Source organism: Mobula hypostoma, chromosome 13 (genome assembly GCF_963921235.1).
Source record: "Mobula hypostoma chromosome 13, sMobHyp1.1, whole genome shotgun sequence".
NCBI classification, from domain to species: domain Eukaryota; kingdom Metazoa; phylum Chordata; class Chondrichthyes; order Myliobatiformes; family Myliobatidae; genus Mobula; species Mobula hypostoma.
The window spans coordinates 88,296,526-88,315,556 of record NC_086109.1 but is presented as its reverse complement, the minus strand read 5'-3'; the positions used below and the strand labels follow the sequence as shown (position 1 = coordinate 88,315,556).

The 19,031-nt window shown below is 45.5% G+C and overlaps 1 protein-coding gene across 2 annotated transcripts in view; it reads left to right on the top strand.

Moving 5' to 3' along the window:
* The window catches only part of LOC134356003 (kelch-like protein 25), a 56,417-nt gene that overhangs the window by 13,117 nt on the left and 24,269 nt on the right, over window positions 1-19,031 (top strand). Inside the window, exons 1-2 of one of the 2 annotated variants that reach the window (XM_063066552.1) lie at window positions 8,949-9,061; window positions 15,613-17,454. In XM_063066552.1, coding sequence (XP_062922622.1) covers window positions 9,051-9,061; window positions 15,613-17,440 — 1,839 coding nt within the window. In that variant the 5' untranslated portion in view covers window positions 8,949-9,050 and the 3' untranslated portion in view covers window positions 17,441-17,454. Of the gene's footprint in view, window positions 1-8,948; window positions 9,062-15,612; window positions 17,455-19,031 lie in introns of those variants that run through there. The other variant, XR_010020254.1, reaches the window with a different exon arrangement.

Sequence of the window (19,031 nt, the reverse complement as noted above, 5' to 3'; positions counted from 1 at the left end):
GGTCAGAGTAATAGGCAAGTCTGGAGTCTGAGGTCCCATCATTGACGAGTCCAACGGGTGACACCGAGTCTTTGGATTGCTACACCGGGTTATTTCTTACTCCATTCCTCCGTTTTCTCAGTGGTGACTTCAGCATCGATGACAGGTTAGATGTAACAACCTCTGCACTATTGCGCTGCTGTTCAATTACGGCCTCTTCATCACCTCCTGTTTGAATTGCTGCTACATTTGGAACCAGAACTGGAAATCGCCCTCTCTAAACCTCATCCCTTTTAAAGACGTTCTTTAAAACTCAGCTCTTTGACCAAGTATTTGCTTTATATTTTGTTATGTGCTTCGTTATCCCATATTAATGCCTTGGTGAAATGATTTGAGTCATCTTACCATGTTAAGTGGAAGTTGTTGTTACTTGGCATGTTCAGCTGGATAAGGATGCCAACTAGGGACCAAGCAGAATGATAGTTTGGCGCAGACTAGATAGGGCGAAGGGCCTGTTTCTGTGCTGTGGAGTCTATTAGCAGCTGAGCCAATGGGGAAGGGGAGTTTTTAGTGCACAATGCGGTAGTTCCCTGCAGGAAGCATCTGGCATTATCATAAATGGCTTTTAAGGCTGTGTTGGATTAGATACAGAGGGTACATTTCTTCTCCAGTACCTTAGTAATGTTACCAAAAAAAAGAGTCTGCAAACACAGAGGAGCAGCGTTTTGATGAAATGGTTTAATTCCAACGAGTTCATGCCAACATATTGCACTAAGTATAGCCATAACCCTAGGCCAACTGTTTCATTAGCCTATATTCAGGGCTGGAGCCGCGCTACAGGGCTGGACCAATATAAAAGCCTTATCAATGAATAATATCTGATTCATAACTTATAAGGTTTAAAAACATCCCAGAGATCACAGTGGGTTGGTAAGTTTGCAAATCACACCAAGGTTAGTGGTGCTCTGGATTAGCATGTAAGGTTGTTGTAAGTTACAATGGGAATATTGATAGGATGCAGAGCTGGGCCAAGAAGTGGCAGATGGAGTTCAATTCAGATGTATTTTGGAAGGTCGAACTTGAGGGCAGACTACAGTGTTAATGGCAGGATTCTTAGCAATGTGGAGGGACAGAGGGATCTTGTGGCCTAAGTCCATAGATTCTTCAAAGTTGCCAAGTTGACTTGGTAAGAGCGGTCAATTTTTGTTCGGTATGGTGCTGAGTTCTGGAATTGGGCTGAGATACATTCAAAGGATGTCCAAAGAGCCCAATCTCAGATAAGCATTACAAGTTCTACTCCAGAGTGTTAGGTGTGGAATAGCACCACCTGAACATGGTCTCTTTGAAACTAGTTTAGTGTCCAGAAATTGGGCACCCTACATACTGTACCCGCTTTTGTCCGTGACCACAGTTTGAATTTACTTTAATTGAGATCTGCAACTTTATTTCTTAAATAGTGGTGTGACTCAGACAGGATGGTGGTGATTGTACAATTGGCTTATTGTCCTAGGACAGTAGACAGAGAGAGGGGGATATGCCATCAATCATTTTGTTGCTGAGAGCACTGATATAGGCAAGGACAAACATGAGTCCAGTCAAAAGAACTCAACAAGATTGACTAGGTAGTTGTCACCCTTCAGAACTTTACCTCTTCCACGTATCACCTCTCAGCATCTTATTTACTCCTTCCTCTCCGGGTGCTCCTCCTTCTTCCCTTTCTCACATGGTCTACTCTTCTCTCTTATCTCCTCAAGCCCTTTGACTTTCCCACCCACCTGGCTTTTCATATCACCTTCTAGCTAGTACTCCTGCTCTTGTTATTCTGGTGTCTTGCCCCCTTCATTTCCAGTCCTGATGAAGGGTCTCGGCTCGAAATGTCAACTGTTCATTCATTTCCTTGGATGCTGCCTGTCTTGCTGAGTTCCTCTGGCATTTTGTGTGTGTTGCTCTGGATTTCCAGCATCTGCAGAATCTCTTGTGTTTATAGTTGTTCCTTGTTCGGAACTCCATTGTGACACAAATTTAACTTTTTACTCACTTGTGTTGTGTTTCTAGGTGCCATGGTAACGTAGTGATTAGCGCTACGCTATTACAGCCCAGGCCGTTGGGGTTCAGAGTTCAGTCCAAGCGTCATCTGTTAGGAGTCTCTGTACGTACTCCCTGTGGAATGCGGGGGTTTTCCCCAGGTGCTCTGGTTTTCTCCCACAGTCCAAAGATGTACCGGATAGATCAATTGGTCATTGCAAATTGTCCCGTGATGAGGTTAGGGCTAAATTGGGTTTGTCAGGGGTTGCTGGGTGGTGTGGCTCGAAGGGCAGGAAGGGCCTATTCCACAATGTATCGCTAAATGGATATATATATTCTGATACATAGGATTTGTGACCTATAATAGTAGAGGTCCGCCCAGCCCGTATTTACGAGCAAGCACAGGGAAGGCCAGTGTATAGACCTGCTGTCTGCTACAGGGCGGCAGCCATTTTCTACCCCGTGGGGACTTAGTTTTGCGGCCACATTTCCAAATTGGAGGATTGTCTGTGTGTGTAAGTGGTTGCATGGGGAGGGTGGAAGGGGTCTTTGCTTTGTTGTTGTTGCTGTTGCTTGTGTTTTTATGCGGCTGCCCCAAGCACGTCGTTGGGTGTGTTGGTGTTAACGCAAACGATGCACTTCACTGTGTGGTTTGATATACATGTGATAAGTAAATGAGAAGAAGTGGACAATTAGAGGGGATGAGGGAGGGGAGTTTGTTCACCAGAAGGAGAAATCAACGTTCATGCCCTCAGACTGGAGGGTACACAGATGGAATATAAGGTGTTGCTCCTCCACCTTGAGCTTTTAGAGGTTTGGACTTCGCTGTGAATAGTGGCTTGACAATGTTGCCAGAGGCAGATATCACAACTGAATCCAATCCTTTTTGTATTTGCTCGTTTGTCCGCTCTCATCATGGAAGAGGCTACGCCAGGCCCACTAGACTCACAGTTACTTCCCCCAAAATTTCCACCAGGCTGATCAACACCTCTACCCATTAACTCAACCCACCACCATTACATCCGCATCAGCTGCTCCTCTCCATGGCCCCTCAGCAGCCTTCATCCCTTCCCCCATGCACAGCCACATTACACTTACACTCCACCCCTCATACCTACACTGACACAGTCGCTGTCCTACTGTGTTTTCATCTGCCCTCTGAGAAGAGTTCTTCTGGACAAGTGTCACTTTATCATTTCCTATCACAGGGGTTCCCAACCTGGGGTCCACAAACCCCTGGGTTAATGGTAGGGGTTCATGGCATAAAAAAGGTTGGGAACATCTGCCTGTCAGAGTCAGCTTGTGTTCAGATACTCCTGCACCTAGTGTCACTTTACGTACAGACTATCAGTCTATGTGTAAAAGCTAACCTCAGGTACATAAACCACACTCAACAGTTACTTGTACATTGTGTTTTATAGAATTGCTGTATATATTTATATTTATTGTATGTTTTTAAATGTGTGCTTTATGCTTATAGTGTTTTTTAATGCTGTATTGGATCTGGATTAGCACTCATTTCATTCTCCTTTACACTCTGTACCGGAGAACAACATTAAGCAACCTTGCAACACACATAAAAGTTGCTGGTGAACGCAGCAGGCCAGGCAGCATCTCTAGGAAGAGGTGCAGTCGACGTTTCGGGCCGAGACCCTTCGAGCTAGTAAGAGATCTCTTGAGTTAGTCCTGATGAAGGGTCTCAGCTCGAAATGTCAACTGTACCTCTTCCTATAGATGCTGCCTGGCCTGCTGCGTTCACCAGCAACTTTTATGTGTGTTACTTGAAATTCCAGCATCTGCACATTTCCTCGTGTTAAGCAACCTTGACTCTTTTTGCACTTTCTGGTAACCCATCGCAACAAATCAGGCCAGTGTGTTTTTTTTTTACCCTCCTGTGTTCTGGGGCCAAGTCTGGCACATGTGCTGCTGCCCTGATCAAAATCAACTAATCAGCAGGAATAATCAAAAGAAAACTGCAGATGCAGGACATTAAAAATGAAAACAGAAAAGACTGGAAATATTCAGCACTGTCAGACCACATCTGTGAGAAGAGAAATAGAGTTAACATTTCAGGTTGCCTGAGCCCAGCAGAGACATTTTATGGCTTATGAAGTACATCAGGCAACACTTTTACATAAGGAACGGGAGCGGGAATCTTGCAGTGTTTTATGACTTCACATTCATTTCTCATTTAGCTTCAGCATTTGCTCCATTTTACAACTTCCACCTTGCACCCTCCAAGAATGATTTCAGCAAAATGGATTTTGAAAAATAAACATAAAGACGAGAAAATCTGCCGGTGCTGGGAATCCTAGCAACGCGTGCGAAATGCTGGAGGAACTCAGCAGGCTAGGCAACATCTATGGAAAAAAGTAAACAGTTGACGCTTCGGGCTGAGACCCTTCATCAAGACCCATGAAGAGGACTCATCAGCTGTTTACACTTTTCTATAGATGCTGCCTGGCCTGCTGAGTTCCTCCAGCATTTTGTGTGTGTTGCTTATAATAAAAAAGTAACCCTGTTTATGATTTATTTTGACCTAAAAGGAATAGAAGTTCAAAGTAAATTTATTATCAAAGTCACCATATACAACCCTGAGATTCATTTTCCTGCAGGCATACTCAATAAATCCATGATAAAATAATTACCATAACAGAATCAATGAAAGACCTCCCAACTTGGGTGTTCAGAGTGCAGAAGACAACAAACTGTCAAAATAATAAAGAAAGAATAATAATAAATAAGCAGTAAATATTGAGATCATGAGATGGAGAGTCCTTGAAAGTGAGTCCATAGATTGTGGGAACGTTTCACTGATGGGGCAAGTGAAGTTATCACCTTTGGTTCACAAGCCTGATGGTTGACGGGTAGTAACTGTTCCTGAACCTTGTAGTGCGAGTCCTGAGACTCCTGTATCTTTTCTGATGACAGCATCAGGAAACGAGCATGAACTGGGTGATGGAGGGGATATGTGGAGATATATAAATCTCAAGGCCAGATCCCCGCCATAGTGACTGCCACGTTTACATAAGTGCCTCCAGCATGTCTTAAAATATGAATGTACACTTGATGAAAGTCATTAAAGGGGAGGCACTAATAATAATAATAATAATAAAATAATTTGACTATATTGAGTTGTAGAGTCCTTGAACATGAGTCTATAGGTTGTGGAATCAGTTGAGTGTTGAGGTGAGTGAAGTTATCCACGCCGGTTCAGGAGCCTGATGGTTGAAGGGTAATAACTATTCCTGAACCTGGTGGAGTGAGACCTAAGAGTCAAGTACCTCCCAACACTTTTTCACCCTGTGAGAGGCCAGGTTCCGGAATTCACTGCCCAAGCCAAAAACCCCTCATCACATTGCAAGAGTACCTGCATGAGCAGTTTTTGTAGTTACACGTGAAGTTACTTAAACAATTTCACGGTGTATATTTGTATACACTTCTCTGACATTACATATATCTTTGAAACTTTGAAACAAGAGACGTGGTGGAATCGTCTGAATTGCACAAGGCGGCCTCAGTGGGCCAGGTGGGTGCACAGCAGCCTCCTATGCCTTAAATTTAAGTAGGATTCCAGAGTTGGCAAATAAATTGTTACTACTGGTTTAACTTGTGCTGATTATACTTGGTTCGCTGTCATAAACTCCACTGTAATTAACATTCTGTGGTGGTACTTGTGTGGCATGGAAATATATTGCATTTACTAGTGTTTTGACTTGTCTCTCTGCCTGCCATCACTTCAGTAACATGTTGATGCTGGAACGAATACCTAAAATCATTTATCTAGATTAAATTCTTGCTGATAGTTATCTAAAGTAGATGGCAGTCAGTAAGCATTTACATTAATATGACTAGAAACTCAAAATGACCAATAAGTGCAGATACAGTTTTGCAAGACTGAGGATAAACTAAATAATTGGCTGCAATGCCTGGTCTGGAATAAAGAGGTCCTAGTGGAGTTTTGGGCCAGGAGCTTCCTATGTTTTCCTGGTGTACTAAAAAAATAAGAATTCCTTTGTCTTTAAATTTGACAGTTTTTCTGGGTCAGGCTTGGGTCTGCTGTCTATACGATTTAGTTTATAATGTACAAGTTACAGAAAATTAACCTCTTATTAAACCAGGATGCTGCCTGGTTTAGAGTGCATGTGCTATCATGAGAGGCTAGATAAACTTGGGTTGTTTCCTCTGGAGTGCCGAAGGCTGGGGCGAGATCTGACAGAGGTTTAGAAGATTATGAAAGACAGAGATAAAGTAGACAGGGAGTATCTGTTTTCCAGGGCTGAAGTGTCTAATACCAAAGGGCCATGCATTGAAGGTGAGACGGGGTAAGTTCAAAGGGGATGTGAGGGGTAAGTTTTTAACTCAAAGAGTGGTGGTTGCCTGGAATGCGCTGCCTGGTATGGTGGTAGAGGCTTTTAAGAGACATTTGGATAGGCAGTTGGATGCATTTGAGGCTTTTATGAGACATTTGGATAGGCAGTTGGATGTAAGGAAGATGGAGGAAATTAGAGATTGTGTAGGTAGGAGGGTTAGTGTTTGGGTGTTTTTTCAGGTTCAGCACAACATTTTGGGCTGAAGGGCCTCTTCCTGTGCTGTACTGTATTATTATTGTGCAGTAATTGGTGCATCAGTGCATGACAAGCATTTGGCAGTGAAATGTAAATTCCACTGAGCATTAGCTTAGCAATTTGTAACTCAAGGGCTTAATTTCTCAGGTTGTACGCTGTACTGAGCTCAGTGCATCTATTGCCACACTATTGTTCAATCCCTGATGTGGTGTTAAAGTGAATTGATCTTTCTAGATCATTTTGGTGATCCTTGGCCTTGTAGCTGAGAAGGGAGGACAAATTCAGGGAGGATTCTTGCATTTCTTATTGGCATTGAAAAAAGTGAGAGTATTAATCTACGTATTTTGTACAGCTGTGCAGCCAAACCATTACTCTGAGCAGGAAATTTTTACGTGGCCAGAAAATTGCACAGCACTTTAAATGCTTTGTTTGTAATATGCATACTATTAATATTTAGAATTTAAACTGAAAAATTGTATACTTTTGATTTTATTTATGAATTGAAGGGTATAGTGAAATACATAACAACAAAGAAAATCTTTCACTTTTCACAATTTTGTACTAGCTATGTCCAATTCCAGCTGCGCAGCAACAAAGGCTATGTGCACGGGAGCATTTCTGTCATTGCATGACCACATATCCGTGCAGCTTAGAGGGAACAGTGATATTAATATCAGGAGTTGCAGAATTCGTCTCTTGTAGCCAAATCTAATTGAAAGGGTGGGCAGTTAAGAATAATCAGAGAAATTCCATTTGTTTTAACAATCCTCCTCAATTTTCTTTGCTACTTTGAACTAACTTGTTTTCTTTCTTTCCCAGTTTTTATGATCTCAGACCAAAACATTAAATCTGTTTATCTTTCTATGGGTCCCACCTGACCTGCTGAGTATTTCCAGCTTTTTAAGATTTCAGGTGTCTGGTACTTTCAGTTTTTATTTTCCATGATAGCAATAGTTTCAGATAATGAAAAATTGCTGAACTCGATTTATAAACACAAGAGATTCTGCAGATGCTGCAAATCCGGAGATGCTGAAGGAATTCAGCAGGTCAGGCAGCACCTATGGAAAAGAATGAATAGTTGACATTTAATAAGTTGACAGAATAAGCAGCACCTCTACTTCTTTAGAAGTTTGAGAAGATTCAGCATGATATCAAAAACTCTGACAAACTTCTATAGATGTGTAATGGAGAGTATATAGGCTGGCTGCATCACAACCCGGTATGGAAACAGGAATGTATTTGAATGGAAAATTCTACAAAAAGTAGTGGATACAGCACAGTCTATCATGGGTAGAGCCCTCCTAACTATTCAGCACATCTACGCAAAGCGTTGTCGCAGGGAAGCAGCATCCATCATCAGGGACCCCTACCATCCAGGTCAAGCTCTCCTTACACTGCTGCCATCAGGAAGAAGGTACGACAGCCTGAGAACTCTCACCACCAGGTTCAGGAACAGTTATTGCCCCTCAACCATAAGGGGAAAACTTAACTTGCTCCATAAGTGATCTGTTCCTCCAACCAATGGACTCACTTTCAAGGAGTGTTCGTCTCATGTTCTCAATATTTACTTCTTATTTATCATTATTATTATTTATTTCTTTTTGTATTTGCACAGTGTGATGTCTTTTGCACACTAGTTGAAACCCAAGTGGGTGCAGTCTTTCATTGATTCCATTATGGTTATTATTTTACTATTGAGTATGACCACAAGAAAATGAATCTCAGGGTTGTATATGGTGACGTATATGCACTTTGATAATAAATTTACTTTGAACTTTGACATTTCGAGTCAAGACCCTTCATCAGGACTCAATGGATTTAATCAACTGGATTTAAAATGATTTTTAAAAATTACACAGGCAAAACATTCAAGTAAGAAATTAAAACTTCACAAAAAATATATAAATCCTGCATCGGTAGTTTGTACAAATCATTCACGATAGGTCACCCTAATAGGATGGCCTTACACACACCTGCCCTCTCTGGCGCATAGCTGGGGGCAGACGTGAAGGGCATTCAGCACTCAGCTCGGGAGAATGGGAGGTGAGATATGCATCCATCTGTCTAACCTCCAGGCCATTTCAAACTGAAATGGGCAGGTGTGGAAGCCACGATCAAACTCACTGAAGTGCTGCAGTCGGCTGGCAGTTCTCCACCGTATTGCAGCTTGTCGAACGGTACCATCTGGCTCAGTTTGTGTTATCATCCCGCTCTATCCAGCCGTGTCACAGCTGTGTGCATCAGTTACCCACCTCTGCTCCTTTAATATTTTGGATTTCTTAATGTCTTGTGTTAAGTCCAACACAGCTACTGGGGCATAGGCCGCCGACAGCATCTAACAAAAGTCCTCTGTCCTTGGTCAGTCTTCCAAGTTCCCGCAGGTGTAGTGCGTCTTCTGGGTGAAGATAATAAGAGGAATAGATAGAGTGGACAGCCAGCACCTCTTCCCCAGGGCACCACTGCTCAATACAAGAGGACATGACCTTAAGGTAAGGGGTGGGAAGTTCAAGGGGGATATTAGTGGAAGGTTTTTTACTCAGAGAGTGGTTGGTGCGTGGAATGCACTGCCTGAGTCAGTGGTGGAGGCAGATACACTTGTGAAGTTTAAGAGACTACTAGACAGGTATATGGAGGAATTTAAGGTGGGGGGTTATATGGGAGGCAGGGTTTGAGGGTCAACACAACATTGTGGGCCGAAGGGCCTGTAATGCGCTGTACTGTTCTATGTTCCTCTCCCAGGGATGAGGTGTTCAGAGCTTCTATTGACGTTTCTGTAGCTCTGAGCTTTTATCGGATGGGGTTGCTAGCCCCGTGCTCAAACCTCTTTTTGCAGCCGGGCTTGGGACTGTCCATGGTGAAGTAAAGTTTTTATGTACCATAAATATTTTATTCTTTGTAGTTGAAGGAATGACAGCATTACTTTGTTGCCGGGTCATTTAAACAGAATTGCAGGACGGAAGAGTATAGACTATGACTGTAATCTATCATATTTATCTTTCATAATGGGGAATTTCTCGGTCTTCTTTTATGATTGCAAACTTTGTCAGATTGCATGTTTTTCCAGCACTTAAAATACATGCTTCCAATAATTGAATTCTGGCTTTATGCCATTTGCACATTTTTGATGTAACCTAGATTCTGAAATCTGCCTAGCCTTGTCTTGGCAGAAGGCTGCTGGGTGGTGATTATACATTTAAGTACTAAATAAAATAATGCTTACCTTATTACATGACAGATAAAATGAGCATTTACAAAGTGTTTAATATCTTTGAGTTTCAACAAGATATTTATTTTGTTAGAAGCTTAGTTATTCTTGATATTATGGACGTTAAGGCTCAGTACACTGCAGGAATGTGCTTGTAAAGATATGATAGTCTTTGAAACTAGTGAAACTACGTCTGTGAGATGCCAATTTTGTGCATTCTGTGCTGCTCCAAAGAGCGCTATATGAGGTCATTCTTACCCTCGGCCATTAGGCTCCATAATGAATCAACCTGTAGCTGGGGAAGTGATGACTTCCTCATGTTAGACTGTTTGAGGGAATTTTTTTTAATTCTTTCTTACTTCTCTAATAATATTTGTATATCTGTGCACTTGTAATGCTCCTGTGATACTGTAATTTCTTTTGAGATCAATGAAGTATCTACCTATCTAAGTCTTTTCCTTCTATACAGAAGAAAAGGATGAACTTGTAATTTATCAACATCAGGCAAATTCTTAGCCTAACATTACTGAACCTGTACAACATATAAACAGGCTGCTTGGCCCAACACATGAATGCTTCTGTGCTCAACATGCCTATCTATACATTCCCACTTCAAGAAGCCTTTTCTCAACAAAAATACATTTATGAGTGGTCTTATGAAGAAATTACGGATTTTATGGACATTGACTTGTGGATACCTCTACATATGAATATGCTCCTATAATAACATTAAGTTTCAAAAACTGGGAACACTTGTTTTTCCTCTCCGCTATTGGTAATTCCTTCAAATCAGAGTCTTCTATGTTTTTATTGCCATTCATTACAATAATGTGGTGATGTGGTTACCTTATCAAATGATTCTTGTTTATTGTCTGACTTATCGATGTCTGTAAAAACAGAACTGGCTTGTTACCTGGGGACAACTTGTCTATATTTATTTATTATTTATTTAGAGATATACTGCCCAGCCACCAACCTATTTAAACCTAGCCTAGCCACAGGACAATTTACAATGACCAATTAACCTACTAACCGGTACATCTTTGGAATGAGGGCGGGAGGGTGTAACCAGAGGGGGGTGGGGTGGGAGGGAGGCAGAGAGGGAGGGAGAGGGAGAGAGAGAGAGAGGAAGGGGGAGAGAGAGGAAAAAGTGGGAGGGAGAGGTAGAGGGGGGAGAAGGAGAGAGATTTGAAAATAGCAAGTTTTATCACTAATAAAAGTAAGTGAGATGTAAGTGGAGTGGCTATTTTTGGAATGGCCATTGTTTGAGTGGGCCAGTGTTAGAGTGGGAGGCTTTGGCTCAACAGACTTCTGCAAGAACAGGCTTGAGCAAGCACAGGTGGAGGTTCTAAGTAGGTAAATAGTAAGCTTTTTCCCTCTTTCTTTGTCTATTAATATATACATAGCTAGTGCACTGAGAATGGGTCCAGAGTTAGTGGCATGTTTTCTGTGTGAGATATGGAAATTCTGGGAGACCTCTAGTCTCCCTGATAACTACACCTACATGAACTGCACTGAGCTTCAACTCCTTAGAGACTATGTTAGTGAACTGGAGTGCGGATCGATGAGCTTCGGGTTATACAGGAGAAAGACGAGGTGATAGATAAAAGCTACAGGGAGGTGGACACCCCTAAGTTGCATGAGGCAGGTACTTAGGTGACTATCAGGAGAGGGAAGGGGAATAGACAGCCAGTGCAAAGTACCTGAGTTTCCTTTCCCCTCAATAATAAGTGTATCACTCTGGATACTATTGGGGAGGATGACCTACCAGGGGAAGCTACAGCGACTGGGTCTCTGGCACTGACATTGGCTCTGTGGCTCAGGAAGGAAGTGAAGAGAAGAGGGATACAGTGGTGATATGGGATCCCATAGTTAGAGGAGCAGACAGGAGGATCTGTGGATGTGAAATAGACACATGGATGGTATTTTGCCTTCTTGGTGCCAGGGTCAGGGATGTCTCGGATCATGTCCATAGCATTCTACAGGGGGTGGGTGAGCAGCCAGAAGTCATGGTACATATTGTTACTAACAACATAGGTTGGAAAAGTGTGGAGGTCCTGAAGCAAGAATACAGGGAGTTAGATAGAAAGTTGAAAAGCAGAACTTCCAGGGTAGTAATCTGATTGCTGCTTGTGCAATATGCTAGTGAGGGCAAAAATGGGATGACCAGGCAGCTAAATACGTGGCCAAGAAATTGGTGTAGGTGCCACGGATTCAGATTTAGAAAATAAGACCATAAGATGTAGAAGCAGGATTAGATCAATTGGCCCATTGAGTCTGCTCCGCCATTTTATCATGACTAATCCATCCTCCCGCTCAGCCCCAATCTCCTGCCTTCCCCCTGTATCCCTTCATGCCCTGACCAATCAAGAATCTATCAACCACTGTCTTAAATATACATAAGGACCCCTGTACTAGTTCCCCAACCACGCATTCACCTGCCAGATCGTCCTGTTATTACCCTCACTGGCATGTGGCAAAGGCAGAAATCCTGGAGGTCCTGTTTCTCAGCATTCTACCTAGCTCCCTAAAATCACTCTTCGTGACCTCCTCAACTGACCTACCTATGTCATTGGTGCAAACATGCACCAAGACTTCTGGCTGCTCACCCTCACCCTTGAGAATGCTGTGGACATGATCTGAGACATCCCTGATCCTGGCACCAGGGAGGCAACATACCATCCGGGTGCCCGCAGAACCTTGTCTCTGATACCCTGAGTATGGAATCTCCGATCAACACTGCAGTCCCCTTCACCTCTCTGCTGTTCTGAGCCACAGCACCAGACTCAGTGCCAGAGACCCAGTCACTGTGGCTCCCCCCAGTAGGTCGTCCTCCTCAATAGTATCTGTAGTTATACACTTAGTATTGAGGGAAGTGGCCACAGGTGTACTCTGCCCTGGCTGTGCATTTCCCCCCCCCTCCTCCTGACAGTCATCCGGTTACCCATCTCCTGCAAGCTAGGGGTAACCACCTCCCTGTAGCTCCTGTCCCTCACCAACTGATTCTCCCGTGTGAGTCGAAGGTGATCGAGCTGCAGCTCCACTTCCTTAACATGTTCTCCCTGGAGCTGCAGCTTTTGCACACGATGCAGATGTGTTCAACTGGGAGACTGGTGGTCTCACATCCCACACACACAACAAAACCCTACCCCTGGAGCCATTCTCATTATTCTATGCACTGATAGTTGAGGAATGAACAAATACGAACAGAGAGGGAGTAACTTACAAGACAATCTACCTCACCCAAGCCTAACGTCACCTTAGCCAGATTTCTGAATTAATAGGATCTCTTCTGGGGAAGGTATGACCTGTACAAAAAGGAATAGAAAGAGTGCTGTGAAGCTGCACTAGACTGGTTCCAGGGAGTGGGAGCGGAAGAACTGTTGTACAAGAAGAGGTTATGTAGACCAGGGGTTCTCAACCTTTTTTGTATGTAGACTGTGATTGTACTTTTGAAGGAATGAGAGGAGATTGCAAAATTCACAAAATTCTTAAAGAGTTTGAAAGGTTAGACAGATGGGAGATGTTAGCCCTGATTGCAACGCGCAGAGGTTTATTTTAAAAAGGGCAAGTTGTTTCAGTTTGAGATGTGGAGAACTCTCTTCACTGAGGTGGTGAACTTCTGGATTTCTCTAACCCAGCGTGCTTTGGAGGCTCCTATGATGTGTTCATAAAAAAAAATCATGGACATTAAAGAGAACCGAGGGTTATGGAAGGAAGCTGGAAACTGGCACGGAGGTAGAATATCAAAAATGATCATAATGAATTGTGTAGCAATCTCAAAGTACTGGAAGGCATATTTCTGAGATGGCATTTATATTCATCAATTCAAATATTGTTTAATTAGCTTGCTGGTGCCAGGCGGGGTTACACCTTGCAGCAAGATTTTTCTGTTAAACAAAGAATGTGAGCTCTCCTCATTTGTCAATGTATGCAAAGTTTAGAAGCTATTAGGATAGTGAAAACAACATGACAGAAATCATACAGTGGATTTGTATTCAATTCCTACCAGTCACCACCTTTGACATCACTGACCAGGTAAGAAATGCTGGGGAGTTTAATGCAAATGGAAACCATTGGATATTGAGAAGATGCAAGTTTTGGGAAATTCAGTGTACATTTAATGTAATTTATGTAACATAGAACAGTACAGCACAGGAATTGGCCATTTGGCCCACAGTGTTGTGCTGAACCAGCTAAAAAGAAAATCAAAATCACCCAAACACCAATCCCTACCTACACTACGTCCGTATCTTGTTAAAGGGTCTTGCCCGAAACATTGGCTGTACTCTTTTCCGTAGATGCTGTCTGGCCTGCTGAGTTCCTCCTGCATTTTGTGCGTGTTGCTCGGATTTCCTGCAACTGCAGGTTTTCTCGTCTTTGTGTTAACCTCCTTCCATGATAACCAATCAGGAGAGAGAGTTTAAACCCAGTGGCTCAGATTTTATCATGATTTCTCACTGCCTCTGACAAGTTAGCATCTACCTCTGTCTGCCCTGGAGAAGCAACGGTGAGCCACCTTCTTGAAATCCTCAAGGTGTAATGTAGTAAGCACACCCAAAGTGCTGCAGGAGATTAACTTCCAGCCAACTGTCCCAGCAATGGAGATGAATCAGCAATATTTTCAAGCCCACGCGTTAGAATTATAGTCATAGTTATACATCATGGAACCAGGCCATTTAACTCAACTCATCCGTGCTGACCGAATTATGTAATTGAGGTAGTCTAATTACTGTGGCACGTAGTCAAACCTATCCTATGATACCCATGTATCTAAGTGTCTGCCAGTGTCGCAACCACATTCTCTATTGTCACTTTCTGTCATTCCATACACTCCATCAGTCTGACTTTCCTTGAATAAGAGCAGAACATTAGCCGCCATCCAGCCTTCCAGCACCCCCGCCCATGGCTAAAGAAAATACAGGCCCCCCCTCCCCCGCAGTTTCTTTCCTAGCTTCTCCCTTGTCTGGAATTTGCAAGTTGTGAACTCAAGTCAGCTCCATCATGGGCACTAACCTCCCCACCCATCCAGGAGATCTTCAAGGAGCGATGCCTTGAAACAGCAGCATCCTTCAGTGAGGGCCCCCATCACCCAGGACACGCTCTCTTCTCATTGCTGCCATCGGGGAGGAGGCACACACTCAACGGTTCAGGAACAGCTTCTTCCCCTCTGTCAATCAATGGGCAATGAACCCAGGAACACAACCTCACTACATTTTTTTTCTCTTTTTGCCCTATTTATTTAACTTTCATATACATACTTACTATAATTTAGAGTTTTTTTATTAATATGTATTGCACTGTGCTGCTGCCACATGACAACAAATTTCATGACATACGCCGGAGATATTATACCTGATTCTGATTCAGTGGTTTGCTGTTTAGATGGCAGCCTGTTTGGATAGAGGGAAGGGGATTTTTGGATGAAGTGCTATGATCTGAAAGCTAACTATGTGCTCTTTGTAGAGCAATCACATACATCAATGTTTCACAATTCTCTGAATAGAGTAAGAAGGTGTGACTTGGATAACAAACTTTTATTCCAAGACAACTTGATTGAAGTATTAAGCTGCGGTTACAAAAAAGAGATTAAACTTTTGACTCCCATCCAAGGACCATGTATAAATGTTGCTAACTCTGACTCAAACTCCTAGGATTAATTTACCCTGGTACCTATTCCTAATATTGATTAAGCTGTTAATGGCATTCCTAGATGATTATTTAATAAGATAAATAAGTAAGTGTGTTTTGCATTCTTTCCTGAACACACTGCACTCTTGTTTCTATCAGAGCTAATGGACTCTTAATCTGAAAGCTGTGTTTTTTGTTTTGCAGTGTGATCCTGAGAGCCAATGTGCGAGGACCGAACATGTCGGTGAACGAACATGAGAACCGCAAGTCCCGCAGCCAGGGTCCGATGAACACACTACTGTTTCACAAAGCCTCGCACCCAGACAGCGTCCTCAGCCAGCTGGACAGCCTGCGCAGACAGCGCCTCTTCACCGATGTGACCCTGCGGGCGGGCAGCCGCTCCTTCCTCTGCCACCGGGCCGTGCTGGCTGCCTGCAGCCGCTACTTCGAGGCCATGTTCAGCAGCGGCCTGCGGGAGAGCACGGCCGGTGAGGTGGACTTCCGCGACAGCATCCACCCTGAGGTGCTGGAGCTGCTGCTCGACTACGCCTACTCGTCACGGCTGGCCATCAGCGAGGAGAACGCCGAGTCGCTGCTGCAGACCGGCGACATGCTGCAGTTCCACGACGTGCGGGAAGCCGCCTCTGAGTTCCTGGAAAAGAACCTGCGGGCTGCCAACTGCCTACGGCTGCTGCTGTTGTCGGACGCGCACCAGTGCCGGGGCCTCTACCAGCAGGCCTGGCGCATGTGCTTGGCCCACTTTGAGGCCTGTGCCGAGGCGGCCGATGGCGAGGACTTCTGCGGCTTGCCTGAGGCCAAGCTAGCCGAACTGCTAGCCTGCGATGAGTTGGAGGTAGATGACGAGCGGGTGGTGCACCGGGCCCTCATGAGGTGGGTGCAGCACGACACTGAGGTCCGCCGTGCCGCCTTGCCCCGGCTACTGCGCCACGTCCGGCTCGCGCTGCTGCCTTCCGGCTATCTCGAGCGGGTGGTGGCCCGCGACCAGCTGGTGGAGGGCGACGAGCAGAGCATGCGGCTGGTCGACCAGGCCCGGCGCTGCCAAAGGCTGCGGCTGCTGCCGGGTGACCAGCGGGCAGCTGCCAGCCCCTGTGCCCGCCCGCGCCGGGCCGGGCATACGCTGCTGATCCTGGGCGGCCGCACCTTCATGTGTGACAAGATCTACCAGCTGGATCAGCGTGCCCGCCGCATCGTGCCCCGGGCCGAGCTGCCCAGCCCGCGCAAGGAGTTCAGCGCCTGCGCGGTGGGGTGCAAAGTCTACGTCAGTGGAGGGCGTGGCTCCGAGAACGGTGTCTCGCGAGATGTCTGGGTCTATGACACGGCGGCCGGTGAATGGAGCAAGGCGGCGCCGATGTTGGTGGCGCGCTTTGGCCATGGCTCGGCCGAGCTGCTGGGCTCACTGTACGCGGTTGGCGGTCACACCGCGGTAGTGGGTGTCTTCCCGGCCTCACCATCTGTCTCGCTCAAGCAGGTGGAGCGCTACGAGCCGACCACCAACGCCTGGGCTATGGCGGCGCCGCTGCGAGACGGCGTCAGCAACGCTGCCGTGGTGAGCGCGCGGCTGCGCCTCTACGTCATCGGCGGTGCGGGCCCAAGGCGGGAGCGGGCGCCCACCGTCCAGTGCTACGACCCGGCTGATGACCGGTGGGTGGTGGCGGCCGCCTGCCCGCAGGCCTGGCGCTACACGGCCGCCGCCGTGCTCGGCAGCCAGATCTTCATCATGGGCGGTGACACGGAGTTCACGGCGGCCTCGGCCTACCGCTTCGACTGCGACACCAACCAGTGGACCCGGGTGGGCGACATGACTGCCAAGCGTATGAGCTGCCACGCCGTCGCCTCGGGCAACAAACTGTACGTGGTGGGCGGCTACTTCGGCACGCAGCGCTGCAAGAGCCTCGACTGCTATGACCCGGCCTCGGACAGCTGGAGCAGCATCACCACGGTGCCGTACTCGCTGATCCCCACGGCCTTCGTCAGCACCTGGAAGCACTGCGACCTGCTGGACACCGACTAGGAGGAGAGGCAGAGGTGAGGTCCTCCTGCGGGGAGATTGCGGATACAGGGGGTCTAGAGTAGCAGATGTACTGGAGCAACAACCAGTGTGCTGGAGGATCTCAGTGCTTCAAGCAGCATCTGTGGTAGTGGGGGGAGGGGTGGAAAGGAACATTTTGGGTCCAAACTCTTCATCAGGACTGAGATGGGAGAAGCTGCCTATAAGCATGATACATGGCTATGACAGAGGGAATTGGTAAGAACTTGGCCCAAGAGTAGTGGAAACCAGATGGTCAGCGATGACAGAGGGTCTCATAGGTCTCTTGTTGAAGAGAGGATGAAAACCTTTTCACGTTTGGCATGGTTTGAAGATACTTTGTAAGTGGAATAAAAACTGGAAAATCAAAGGGTCTGTAAAGAAAGCTTTTGGCACGTATGCCTTCATAAATCAAAATACTGAGTACAGGATTTGGGACACTATGTTGAAGTTGTATAAGATGTTGGTGAGGCCTGATTTGGAGTATTGTGTGCAGTTTTGGTCACCTGTCTACAGGAAGGATGTAAATAAGGTTGAAGGAGTACAGAGAAATTTTACAAGGATGTTGCAGGATCTGGAGGACCTGAGTTATAAGGGAATATGGAAGATTTTATTCCTTAGAACGTAGAAGATTGAGAGGAGATTTGATAGTTGCATACAAAATTATGAGGGGTATAGATAGGTCAAATGCAAGCTGTTTTTTCCCACTGAGATTAGATTGAGGTCATGGGCTAAGGGTGAAAGGTGAAAAGTTTAAGGGGAACAGGAGGGGAAACTACTTCACTCAGAGGGGTGTGAGAGAGTGGATTGAGCTGCCAGCCACAGGTGGTTATGGAGGGCCATGGCCCAGGTGCAGGTCGATGGGAGTAGGCAGTTTAGATGGTTCGGCATGGACTAGATGGGCTGAAGGGCCTATTTCTGTGCTGTACTATTCTATGACTTTGACTCTAAGCGACCCAGATGCGGATATAGAGTAGCAAACAATCTGGTGGCACGCTGACTTTGAAGAAGTTTTCTTTCTCTCGATGGGACCTGTGTGATAGCCTCCCTCCTCACTCCTCCTCTGTAGTTTGTACTGTTTTTCTGCTGATTGTTCTTACTAAGACTCGTATTAAGTCAGGTATCCTTCCTCTTTACCCTCAGTCCTCTTGCAGGGTTTTGACACAAAAAGTTGGTAATATCTCGATTTGATTTGATTCCACCCCCCCCCCCCGCCACCCCCAGGCCAGCTCCCAAGCATGCTGCTTGACTTGCCCAGTCCCTCCAGCGGATTGTGAACTGCATGAAGGAGCAGGCAGAGTGGGCAGTCAGTGAACTGCTGCACATGATCACGCCCTTGACACCCAGTGGGTGGCAGTGGAAACCAGACAGCAACATGAAATTGGAGATAATTTTATGGAAAGAAAACGATGTTTTAGTTTATTGAGACACATTAAAAGCCCTTCCAGCCGTTTAAGCCATGCTGCCCAGCAACCCCTGATTTAACCCTCGTCCAATCACAGGACAATTTGCAATGACCAATTAACCAACCAACCGGTATGTCTTTGGACTGTGGGAGGAAACCGGAGCACCCAGA